The sequence below is a fragment of the Carcharhinus amblyrhynchos genome, chromosome 21 (assembly GCF_965287045.1).
Source record: "Carcharhinus amblyrhynchos chromosome 21, sCarAmb.v2.hapA, whole genome shotgun sequence".
Lineage (NCBI taxonomy): Eukaryota > Metazoa > Chordata > Chondrichthyes > Carcharhiniformes > Carcharhinidae > Carcharhinus > Carcharhinus amblyrhynchos.
In genome coordinates this window covers 32186437-32199752 of record NC_137344.1, presented here as the reverse complement: position 1 = coordinate 32199752, position 13316 = coordinate 32186437, and the positions used below count along the sequence as shown (strand labels likewise).

At 43.5% G+C, this 13316-nt stretch overlaps 1 protein-coding gene across 1 annotated transcript in view; it reads left to right on the top strand.

Moving 5' to 3' along the window:
* acsf2 (acyl-CoA synthetase family member 2) overlaps nucleotides 1–13316 on the top strand; it is a 127096-nt gene that overhangs the window by 49006 nt on the left and 64774 nt on the right. Inside the window, exons 8-10 of the mRNA XM_080208933.1 lie at nucleotides 1991–2139; nucleotides 7016–7104; nucleotides 9439–9515. Of these exons, the coding sequence (XP_080065059.1) occupies nucleotides 1991–2139; nucleotides 7016–7104; nucleotides 9439–9515 (315 nt within the window). The remainder of the gene's footprint in view (nucleotides 1–1990; nucleotides 2140–7015; nucleotides 7105–9438; nucleotides 9516–13316) is intronic.

The window sequence follows — 13316 nt, the reverse complement described above, 5'->3', positions numbered from 1 at the left end:
TGCTCTTATATTCTGGCCCTCTCGACATGAATGCTAACATTACATTTGCCTTCCTGACTGCCAACTGAACCTACGCGTCAGCCTTAAGAGAATCTTGAATAAGGACTCCCAAGTCCCTTTGTGTTTCTGATTTCCTAAGCAATTCCCCATTTAGAAAGTAGTCTATGCCTCCATCCCTCCTTCCAAAGTGCATAACCTCACACTTTTCCGCATTGTATTCTATCTACAACTTCTTTGTCCACTCCCCTAGCCCATCCAAGTCCTTCTGCAGCCCCCCACTTCCTCAATGCTACCTGTCCCTTTACATATCTTTGTATCATCTGCAAACCCAGCAACAGTGCCTTCTGTTCCTTCTTCCAAATCGTTAATGTATAGTGTGAAAAGTTGTGGTCCCAGCACTAGCCTCTGAGGTACACCACTAGTCATTGGCTGTCATCCTAAAAAAGACCCCTCTATCCCCATTCCCTGCCTTCTGCCAGTCGGCCAATCCTCTATCCATGCAGGCTCTTACTCTTAACGCTATGGGCTTTTACCCTATTTAACAGTCTCTTATGCGGCACCTTGTCAGAGGCCTTCTGGAAATCAAAATAAATCATGTCCACTGGTTCACCTTTATCTAACTTCCTTGTTACCTCCTCAAAGAATTCTAGCAGATCTGTCAGACATGACCTCCTCTTGATGAAGTCATGCCGACTCAATCCTATTTTATCATGTACTTCTAAGCACTCTGCGATCTCACGTTTAATAATGGACTCTAAAATCTTGGTATTGAGATGCTGGCATTGGACTGAGGTAAGCACAGTAAGAAATCTCACAACACAATGTCTCACAATGGTTGGAACCATTATTTTGTAAATTGAATTTGTGTCTATATGGGCCCTGTTTGTGAACACACTTGATGAAGGTGTAATGCTCCAAAAACTTGTGCTACCAAATAAACCTGTTGTACTTTAACCTGGTGTTGTGAGACTTCTTACTCCAAAATCTTGCCAATGATCGAAGTCAGGCTAACCGGCCTACAATTCCCGTCTGCTGCCTCCCTCCCTTCTTAAACAGCGATGTTATATTAGCTACCTTTTAAAAAAAATGTGGGTTATCACATTCTCCCAGGACATTGATTGCTGTAAGCAGCATATTAGCATATAGATTAGGAGCAGGAGTAGGCCATTCAGCCCTCCAAGCCTGCTCTGTCATTCAGTAAAATCACAGATGATCTGATTGTAACCTCCCATCTACCCTCAATAACCTTTCACCTCCTTATTAAGCAAGAATCTATTTAGCTCTGCCTTAAGAATATTCAAAGACTCTGCTTCCACTGCCTTTTGAGGAAGAGAGTTCCAGAGGCTCACAACCCTATGAGAGAAAAATAAAACTCTCCTCATCTCTGTCTTAGGGGAGTTTTGCAGTAAATTCATTGCAGTGTTAATGTAAGTCTACTTGTGACACCAGTAAATAAATTTAAAAACAAAATCGATGACTTCTTATTTTTAAACTGTAACCCGTAGTTCTAGATTCTCCTACAAGGGGTAACAGGAAGTGAGAGAGTGATTGTTTTTAGTTCATTTTTTGGATTTATACACTGGAAAGCACAACATTTGTCTCTCATTGCCCTTAACTGAGCAATTTATTTGGGGGCAGTCGTGGGTCATCTAGATGGTGTAGGATTGGAGTATTATCTGTAATCATGGACTAGATAAGGATAGCTGATTTAATTAGTGAAACAGTCGCTGCAATTGATAGTTCTATAGAGGTTCTGCCAATAGTTTCTGTCTGTGGGCTAGAGGGTACTTTCCGTGGTATTTGCTTAAATGTTTGCATCTCTGGTGCAAGCACTCACAGCCTGCATGTGCTACAAGAATAGTTACTTAGGTGAAGTATCATTGGTTCTCAGTGAACATGCAGTTACATGAGATGAAAGGAGAGAAGAACATTATCAGGAAATAGTACATAAACAAATAATCTTGTTCCTTGTTCCCCATGCAACTTTTAGAACCCCCGGGTCTGTGTACCAGTGCCACTCTTTCACGTTTTTGGTTCTGTGGGAGCAACGCTGAACATGGTCATGCACGGATGCCAGCTGGTTTTTCCCTCTCCAAGTTTTGAAGGACGGGCTGCTCTTGAGGCAATCCAGAATGAAAGGTATAGTTGCAGTTACTGTCAGATAGGAAGGCAACGGTACAGAGAGGTCTGCTGTAACTGAGCACCAGGCTATTACTGAACATGATTGAATAAACACCACAACATAGACCTATGGCCGACATCTTGGAGCCTGATAGTTGCCATAGTGATGATGTTATACTCAAGTGTCAATTAGCTGACCTCATACTAAACCATAATGTCACTAACACAGGTCAGTGGTCCATCAATTTGGACCACCCTGGGCAGCCCTGGCAGCTTGAGTGAGCACAGTCGAGCAGATAAGGGAGAGTGGAAAAGCTTGTGGGGAGAAAGTTAGGGAACACAAAAGTAGGAGAACAAGTCAAAGAAACATATGAGAAAATAAACAAGGGTTTCACCTTCCCCTTCGCTGTGCACACATGCACACACTCTCTCCCAGCAACAAAGAGAAAACCCTTCTCTCCTCACACTCAAGAGCAAGTAAGCAAGAGTGCAGCTGTCAGGTGCACAGCGGGTGGAGGGAATATTGTTTCGATCTTAAAATTCTTGAGCCCCTGGGTACTATCTCAGTTTTGCTGGTTCATGCTCTAACTCATGCTGGCACTTCAAGGAGCTGCCTGCTTCCTTTAGCACAGCAGCAGCAGCACATCATGCTTCCATCACCACAGGTGCCAGGCTGACAATCTCACCTTTTGGTGACATTCAATGTCACTCAATTGGGTACTGAGTTTACCTCCTGCCCAATGTGGAAAAATGAGAAAAAAAATGGTTCACTTGTGTCACTTGGAGTTAAAGCATACTGATTGGGGAAAGTGTACAGAGGGTTTTACACTGTACCTAATCCTGTGCTGTACCTGCTCCGGGAGTGTTTGATGGAGACAGTGTTGTGTGAGTTTTATTCTGTATCTAACACTGTGCTGTAGCTGTCCTGGGAGTGCTTGATGGGACAGTATAGAGGGAGCTTTCCTCTGAATCTAACCCTGTGCTGAATCTGCCCTGGGAGTGCTTGACGGGACATTGTAGAGGGAATTTTACTCTGTACCTCACCCCATGCTGTACCTGTCCTGGGAGTGTTTGATGGTAGTCATGATGCAGAGATGCTGGCATTGGACTGGGGTAACACATTAAGAAATCTCACAACACCAGGTTAAAGTCCAAGAGGTTTATTTGGTAGCAAAAGCCACTAGCTTTCGGAGTGCTTGCTGCCCCTTTGTCAGGTGAGTGGGAGTTCTATTCACAAACATATAAAGGGACAAACTCAAATTACAAAGTGATGATTGGAATGCGAGTCTGTAGGTAATCAAATCTTAAAGGTACAGACAATGTGAGTGGAGAGAGGATTAAACACAGGTTGAAGAGATATGTATTGTCTCCAGACAGGACAGTTAGTGAGATTTTGCAAGTCCAGGCAAGTCGTGGGGGTTACAGATAGTGCGACATGAACCCAAGACCCAGATTGAGGCCATCCTCATGTGTGCGGAACTTGGCTATCAGTTTCTGCTCAGCAACTCTGCGCTGTCATGAATCGTGAAGGCCACTTGGAGAACGCTTACCTAAAGATCAGAGGCCGAATGCCCATGACTGCTGAAGTGTTCCCCAACAGGAAGAGAACACTCTTACCTGGTGATTGTCAAGTGGTTTTCATTCATCCGTTGTTGTAGCGTCTGCGTGGTCTCCCTAATGTACCATGCCTCAGGACATCCTTTCCTGCTGTGTATCAGGTAGATAACGTTGGCCAAGTTGGTTGAAGTTACAATGTTGGCCAATGTTGTCTACCTGATACATTGGGGGTTATAGATAGGTCTCTGGCTTAGTAGGTATAGAAGTGATCGGCGCAACTAGTGGGCCGAAGGGCCTGTTTGGGCTGTAGTGTTCTATGTTCTATGTTCTTTAACCTGTGTTTAATCCTCTCTCCACTCACATTGTCTGTACTTTTAAGGCTTGATTACCTGTAAAGACTTGCATTCCAACCATTATTTTGTAAGTTGAATTTGTGTCTTTATATGCCCTGTTTGTGAACAGAACTCCCATTTACCTGACAAAGTAGCAGTGCTCCGAAAACTAGTAACTTTTGCTACCAAATAAACCTGTTGGACTTTAACCTGGTGTTGAGAGACTTCTTACTGTGTTTGATGGGACCGTGTAGAGGGAGTTTTACTCTATCTAATGCTGTGCTGTACCTGCTCTGGGAGTGTTTGATGTTGTCACTGGGTTCCTGAAAGGGAACCTGTAACATTCCTCACTTTGATGAGGACAAAACAACCTAAATACAGCAAGGCTTTCCCCTGGTTTTTATTAACTCCAGTTCTGCTCAGGCTCCTTGATGCCACATTTGGTCAAGTGTGAGCTTGATATCAAGGGCAGTCACTCCCACTTCATCTCTTGAGACCAGCTGTTTCTGTCCATGATTGGATCTGCAACATAATGAGGTCAGGAGCTGGATGGCTCTGGCAGAAGCCAAACGGAGCGTATCATTGCTATCAATAGCACTGCTGAATACACCTTCCATCTCTTTGCTGATGATTGAGAGTGGACTGATGGGGTGGCAATTGGCCTAGTTGGATGTGTCCAGCTTTTTGTGGACAGGGCACACCTGGGCAACTTTCTGTATTGTCTGGTAGGTGCCAGTGCTGTAGCTGCACTGGAACCGCTTGACTGGGGGAGAAGCTATATCTGGAGCACCGATCTTCACCACCATTGCTGCAATGATGGCGAGGCCTATAGACTTCACAATGCCTTTCGCTGTTTCTTGATATCCCACGGAATGAATTGAATTGGCTGAAGACCAGCATCTGTGATGCTCGGAACCTCAGGAGGAGGTTTAGATGGATCATCCATTCAATAATTCTGGTTGAAGATGGTTGCAAATGCTTCAGCCTTGATTTTTGCACTAATGTGCTGGATGTGATAGTTTTAAAACATAGGCTGCAGGCCTCAAAAGTTTAATCAAACAAAGAGCTATATCGAAAGGGCATTATCGTGACAGGCTGCTAAGATAGATTGTCCGCTTGCTTGTGCAAGCAGTCAATAATGGCATCAGTGGCAATATGTTTACATTAACACTGCAGTGAAGTTACTGTGAAAATCCCCCAGCCACCACACTCTGGCACCTGCTTGGGTACGCTGAGGGAGAATTTAGCACGGCCAATGCACCTAACCAGCATGTCATTCGGACTGTGGGAGGAAACCAGAGCACTGACAGGAAACCCACGCAGACGCAGGGAGAACATGCAGACTCCACACAGACAGTGACCCAAGCCGGGAATCGAACCTGGGTCCCTGGTGCTGTGAGGCAGTAGCGCTAACCACTGTGCCACTGTGCACCATCGGTCTCTTAAAGTGCTCTGTTCCACTGCAAATCTGCTACTGAGGCAACACTGGAAACAACACGAATCAGAGATTCCTGACTCCTACTCACGGTGCTCCTCCATACTGTTAGAGATCTTTTCAGGAAGAGCACATTGCGAGTTCCTTTACAAGGTGTTCTCCAGAATCTTGCATTATTTATGGATTATTTAGTGCAGCAATAATTTCAGTTATTTATTCTTCTGTCAGGGGTCTACAATGCTGTCAGACTTTCTCCACTTTTTCTTTTGAACTGGCTGTGAGTGTGGTCCGATCACCTCATCGCCAATTTTCTATATGGTGGTTTTAAAAGATAGACTGAAGGCTGCAAAGGTTTAAACAAATGAAGGGCTTTATTGAAAAGATGTTAACACTACAGGTTGCCAAGACAGACTGCAGGTTTGACCTTGCAAATGGCCAATGATGTCATCAGTAATGTCACATGATTGCTCTCTTAAAGTGCCCCTGTTCCACTGCATAGCTACTAGTGAGGAAATATTAGAACTAACATGAATATACAACACCAGCCTCTGCCATTATTGAGGAAGGGGATATTTTTGGAGTCTCCTTGTCCTGTTAGTCATTTAATTGTCTACCACCATCCATGACTGGATGTGGCAAGACTGCAGAGCTTTGATCTGATCCGTTGGTTGTGGAGTTCTCAGCATCTCTCGCTTGCTGCTTTTATTGTAGTCCTGTGTTGTAGCCTCACCATGTTGACACCTCATTCATAAGTATGCCCTGCTGCTGTTCATGGCATGTTGCTTTATACAAGATCCTTTGCCTCCTGTAGCTATCTCTTCCTCAAGCTCAGAATCTCTCTGTTCAGTTAAGTCACTGAATTAATGCTAAATGTGGATCCCAAAGTGCTCAGATCCTTCATGTTACACAACAACATCTGCCAAATGTGGGTTCATGTTTTGGGTAATGTTCCCTATGCAAAAGTGAATGCAAATAGTAAAGCAAACTATCCTTGCAAAATAATCTTCCTTGTGTCCTGACTCCAAGATGTGGGCAGGGAGTTCCACAGGATAAGAATGAGTTGAAGGGGTCAGTATGATGCAGATACTGTGAGGACCACAGGAAATGGGGATAAGATGGTTAATTTGAAGCTGAGAAAAGGGTTCAGAGGAACATTGAGAAGAATTGAGAAGAATAGAGAGACCAGAACAGAAACGAGAGAGAGGGAGAGAGATTGACTTTTCACAGGAATCTACTGAAGAAAAATAGAAATGCAAAGAATCGTAAAACAAATTGTAATTGTAAAGTTTTTCCTTGGTGCATTCCCCACGGCAGCACCTGACCAATCAGATTCAACTTGCCAAAGCCACAGCATCATTTTCCTCGTGCAGTTTAATTGTTGCCCCCTTCGAAATTTGGTATTCTTGTATCTGTCCTGATGAGTGCTAGATGAAAAGCTTTGAGGTGTCTTTTATTTTCAGCAATTCTCAAGTTGTGTACTATGAAATTATCTTAAATGATTAATATAATTTTAAAACTGTATCTTGCATCTTGCCATGACATTCTTCTGGTGATCTGCCTGCTTTCCTAGGTGTACGGTTCTTTATGGGACGCCAACTATGTACCTTGACATGTTGGGCCAGAATGTCTCTGCTTTTGACATCTCCACACTGGAAGCAGGTAAGGAAGATGTCTTGCCTCTTTCTCTTTTCAGGGACACAGTTGCATGCATATTGGAGTTGGCCATTGGGCAGTTTACTTTCAGACCTCTGCCTCTGTGTGGTACTGCTCACATTTTGGATTTTTGAATGCCGCTCAGACTGATGAGGTGGAAAACTCTGTATGAGGGCCCCAAGGGTTTAATATGAAATTAGTTGTGCCACCTTAACCAGTGCAAAACTAGCACCCAAATTACAATATCTTGTAAAGACAAGCAAGTGGCTGGCGAGGAAAATATAAAATATCACAACTCCATGCCATTGCCGTGTACCAGAAGCCATTTCATCTAAACATTGACACCCAGTAGTATTGAGCCCCTAGGTGCACTCAGGTTTGGAGGGGGAGGGAGGGAGGTGAAGGGAACAGTATTCTTTCCATCAATATTCAGTCTTGTGTAAGTGGGCAATGGCAGTTGACAGCAAAGAACGAGGGTGTGATCTTATGGGCCGTACACACCACAACCCCCGGTGCAGTGAGGTTGGAAGATTTGGTGCCCGATCAAATCTCCGTTTACTGCAGTGGTATGGGAAAATCCCACCGGCATGAGCTGCTGTAACATTCCAGCCTAAATAAACATAAATAAAGTTTTCAAAGAATTAAATCTGGAGAAATGCATAGTTGGATTCCAATGTTGAGGTGACCCAGTAATAAACCCAGTCATTAGCGGTGCTTCACATACTCATCCTCTTGACTGGTGCTTCAGTGTGGCAGGTTTCATAGCATTTCTGATGGGTTAAAATGGGAAAAGTCATCCTTTAGCTTTGGAAGCTAAGAACATAAAAAGTGTTGTTAAAAATACTCTGCCTGCTGAAACACTGGCTCTTATGGAGGCAGTAGATGCAGTAATGTATTTGCCAAAAAATTAAATGAGCTTCTGCACAATGGCCCTACTAAAGATACTATACCCACTTAATGTTATATAGATACCAGTGATCTCTTTACCATGTAATGATCCCCACGTTACGGTGGCAGAGCAGTTAGAACTGCTGCTTCACAGCACCAGAGACCCGGGTCTGATTCCGGCTTTAGGTCTCTGCCTGTGTGGAGTTTGCATGTTCTCCCCGTATCTGCGTGGGTTTCCTCCAGGTGTTCCGGTTTCCTACCACAATCCAAAGATGTGCATGTTAGGTTGATTGGCCATGCTAAATTGACCCTAGTGTCAGGGGGATTAACAGACTAAATATGTGGGATTATGGAGATAGGGTGGGATTGTTGTCGGTGTAGACTCAATGGGCCAAATGGCCTCCTTTTGCACGATTGGGATACTATGATTCTAGGAGATTAATAAACGGAAAGGTCTGAATTTCACCGAGTGACCCTAACAAAAACCAATGCACAAGATTTTACTTTTTATAACTTTTACATTGACAATCCAAACAGAATCAATGGACAAATCATAAAATAAGTGGGCAATTGACAAACAAATTACATTAATGTGTGTTATTGGCCACACATTAACAACAAAAACAGCAAAGATAGATTTCATGGATTTACTGGGATGTCCTCATTGCTGGGATGTCAGCAGTGAGGGCACCAATTTCAGCCCAACACTCCTTTAAAGTTTTGAGGTTTCTCAGATAGAATTCCAGCTGTTTTTCTCCAACGATTTAACCATCGACTCTCACCTGACAGCCACTGCCAACCAATTCACCACAATGGCTCCCTTCTGACCACAGCCTGATGGTGTGGATCCATTGACATTACCTTTATCCAAAACTTTAGTGACAAATCTGTGCACTGGATGCTTCTGGGCACTCAGTTACTTTAAATAACAGCCCTGGTCTTTGTCCAGTGCAAGCTCCTGGAGCCAGGCTTCATTTTCTTCAGCCTGCTTGCACTGCACCGCCGACTAATCTGAACTCGTCTTCAACCAGTTTGTTTTGGCTTCCCTAAAAACCTGGAGGCTCAGTTTCCCTTTAGGGTCTGATTCAGAAAATACAAGCTTTGAAATCAGGGTCAGTGACTTCAGTAGAGCATTCAACAAGTCCATTGGTCCCACAGACTCTGGACTACGGATTTCATCACAAATCCCTATTTAAATATTTACAGCCGGTGAGATCTTGTTGCAACTGGTCAAAAGGACAAGGTGATTTTCCAATGTATATTTGTGAAATTCTCAGTCTCGTTCAGGAAGTTGAGTCTCTTCAAACCTACTAGACGGACCCTGGACAGGAAGCATTAGGATTGGATGAGTTTTGGAGAGGCTGGCATTTTGCCTAGTTTCCTTGGGTAACATTTAGCCTCACTTTGCCAACCTACCAATCACTGAACATTTCTCTTCCTCTTCTCTGGCAGCGGTCATAGCTGGCTCTTCTTGCCCCATCGAAGTGGCCAAGAAAGTCATGGAGGAGATGAAGATTGCTGAGCTTGTTGTGAGTACCCTTCAGCTGCTACTGCCACCACTACTGTCTTCAATGCTTTGAGATGATTCTTGTTTGTTCAATTTGGATGGGCTTACATTGGCTAACTGATTCCCCTTCTCACCCAAGTTCCAGAACTTGGAAGGTTGCCCGAACTAAGCTCCGTTTGGGCTCTCCCAGCTTGAATGTTTTGGTGAGGCTGTTGGTTGATTTCTGGTGACTGTAACCATGCTGCTTCTCCATATGGGGAGAGGGCGGGAATGTGGAACTGAGCCACGACAGATCAGCCATGATCTTATTGAATGGTGGGGCAGGCTCAAAGGGCTAGATGGCCTACTCCTGCTCCTATTTCTTATGTTCTTATGTTCATACCCTCACTGAGAGTTGTCAAGGACTTGGAGTGAATTTGGAGCAGAGGAGTTGCTGGGTGAAAAAGACCATGGCCCATCTCATGCACTGTCACATTCAGCTAGTCACATCATGCAGTGACAATGGAGTTGTTGACTAATCAAAGCAATTAGACTGCAACACACCCATACATGAGGTCAATAAAATCCCATTGTAGGAGAGCTCTGGGAAGCATAAATCCAAAGTAACCCAAATACGCTTAACTTTTTTTGTATTCATTCATGGGACATGGGCATCGCTGGCTGGCCAGCATATATTACCAATCCCTAGTTGCCCTTGAAACTGAGTGGCTGACTATGGCATTTCAGACAGCAGTTAAGAGTCAACCACATTGCTGTGGCTCTGAAGTCACATGTAGGCCAGACCAGGTAAGGATGGCAGATTTTTATTCTTAAAAGACATTAGTGAACCAGATGTGTTTTTTTGACAATCAACAATGGTTTCATGGTCATCCGTAGATTTTTAATTCCAGATTTTTTTTATTGAATTCAAATTCCACCATCTGCCATGGCGGAATTTGAACCAGGGCCCCCAGAGCATTAGCTGAGTTTCTGGATTAATTGTCTAGCGATAATACCATGAGGCCATTGCCTCTTCAGCATACTCTTGATATGTCTCAAATCACTGATGTACTTCTGCCCAAAATATTATTCTCTGGAAAATAATGATTGCATTTGAATGGATCATTCCTGGCCACTTCCACTAGCATAAGCAGCTTGTTTCAAAGATTTTTGCTTGTGGATGTTTTTAATTTTGGTTGGAGAGCTTAAAGGAGAAGATTTAGATGCTGAGTTCAAAAAGTTGGTATCCTGATCATCCAGTGTTTGGAGAGTTGGACAGACTGATCAACATGGTTTTGTCTTAAACACAAGCAGAAAATGTTGGTATTTCTGTAATTAACGGCCTTTCAGTTGGACTCACTTACCTCAGACCCTACTGGAAATTGGAAGCTAAGCATAGCTCAATTTATTGACAATACAAAGATAGGTCAGAAAACAAGTTGTGAGGAACATATAATGAGACTGCAAGGAGACATAAGTATGTGACTGGGAGAAAAAATGGCAAATGGAGTATAATGTAGAAAAATGTGAAGTTGTCCACTTTGGCAGGAAGAAGAGAATATTATTTCAATAGAGAAACTGCAGAATGTTGAGGTATAGAGGGATCTGGATGCCCTTAGGCATGAATCACAAAAAGGTAGGCAAGGAGCTACAGCAAATAATTGGAAAGGCAAAAGGAACATTGGCCTTTATTACAATGAGGATAGGGTATGAAAATAAGGAGATGTTGGTACAATTGTAGGGGACATTGATGAGAGCGCACTTAGAGTACTGCGTCTCTTTAATTAAAGAAGACTATGCTTGCATTAGAATCAATTTAGAGAAAGTCCACTAGGTGGATTTGTGGGATGAAGGAGTTGTTTAATGAGGAAAGTTTGAGTTTGGAAGAATGGGAGGTGATTTTATTGAATGTTGTAAGATTCTGAGTGGGTGGTTTCCCCTCATGGAGGATTCCTGCACAGGGGGCATGATTTTAAAGTAAGGGACTTCACATTTAAAATGAAGAAGAGAAGGAATTTCTTCTCTCAAATGTGTGTTAATCTTTGGAATTCTCCTACCCCAGAGAACTCTGTAGGTTGAGTCAGTGGATATATTCAACTTAGATAGAGTTTTGATCTACAAGGGAATCAAAGGGGAACCATTAGAAAAGTGGAGTAAGGCCACAATCAGATCAGCATAATTTAATTGATTGGTGGAACAGGTTCAAATGGCCTATTCCTGCCCTTATTTGCTATGCTAGTTATAGCAGAGCCAAAGACTGAGATTGGAGAATTGGGCCAGAATTTTACCATTCCACTTACCTTGGGAATTGGAGTGGGCAAAGGGTGGACATTGGGAAGGTCCATTGACCTCGAATGGGATTTTACGTTTTCAGGCTGAGCAAGGGCATAAAATCCCACCCTTGGTGTTTGAGGGTGAAGCAACATTTCATTTGAAGTAGAATGATAATTCAAGCATATGATACAGTTCTTTTATGGCTGCATCCATTTTATGGCAAGATCTTGTGTTGATTATTTCTTCAGCCTTATCTGTTCCAGGTATCGAAGTTTCTCTGCAGATTATGTGTGCTTGGCCTAGTGGAGTACCTTTCAGTATCATTTTGGTGGGGTCAGGCTGTCTGAAATGGGGTGGGTGTAGGCAGAGAAGGGCCAGGGGTTGGATTAGAATCACTTGTGAGAATGGGATTGCAGATTTTCAGGTGGGTGGGCAGTGGGGACACGAAATAATCACATAAATTGAAAAGCATAGAAGTGAAAGTGAATAACAATTTTGCAGTTCTCAATTGATTCTTGGACACTCTGCAGGAGGGAGGTTGTGCTTCTGGCTGCAGGCTCAGGCTGTGAATCTGACATTGCGATGTGGCAATCAGCACCTACTGAAATCCCATGAAGTATCTGCAGGCATGACTTCTTTATAAAATTCCTCCATGGGGAGTGAGCATCAATAGCAAGACCAGTGTTCACTGTCCATCTCTAATTACTCTTGAGAAGGTACTTGTGAGCCACCTTTTTCACCTGCTGCAGTCCATGTGGTGTAAGTGCACTTACAGTGCTGTAAGGAGGGGAGTTCCAGGATTTTAATCTGGCAAAGGAACACCAATAGAGTTCCAAGTTGGACTACATGTGTGTTGTAGGTGGTGGTGTTCCCATGCATCTGCAACTCTTGTCCTTCTAATTAGTAGAGGTCACTGATTTGGAAGGTGCTGTCAAAGGAGGCTTGGTGAGTTGCTGCAGTGAACCATCAATATGGCATACAATGCTGCCAATGTGCCTTGATATTGGGAGGAGTGAATGGTGAATGTGGTGGATAGGTTGCAGACGGATCGAGCAATGCTGCTTTGTCCTGGATGGTGTCAAGCTACTTGAGTATTGTCGGACCTGCATGAGGCAAGGGGAGGATGTTCCATCAGACTCCTGACTTGTGCCTTACAGATTGTGGACAGACATTGGAGACAGAAGATGAATTACTCGCTGCAGAGTTCTCACTGCCTGAGCTGTCCTGACACATTAAGGGGATGACTAGATGGGTATTACACGTTAAGGGGATGACTAGATGGGTATTACACGTTAAGGGGATGACTAGATGGGTATTACACGTTAAGGGGATGGCTAGATGGGTATTACACGTTAAGGGGATGACTAGATGGGTATTACACGTTAAGGGGATGGCTAGATGGGTATTACACGTTAAGGGGATGGCTAGATGGGTATTACAGTAGATTTAGTGCTTTGTCTTAATGCTTCAACCATCATCCTGTGTGGGGCAGTCTACATTGACTAGTAGGTCTTCTATCTGTCCATCATTTGCATAGGCTAGATGATATGACATCAGAGTGTTTGGATTA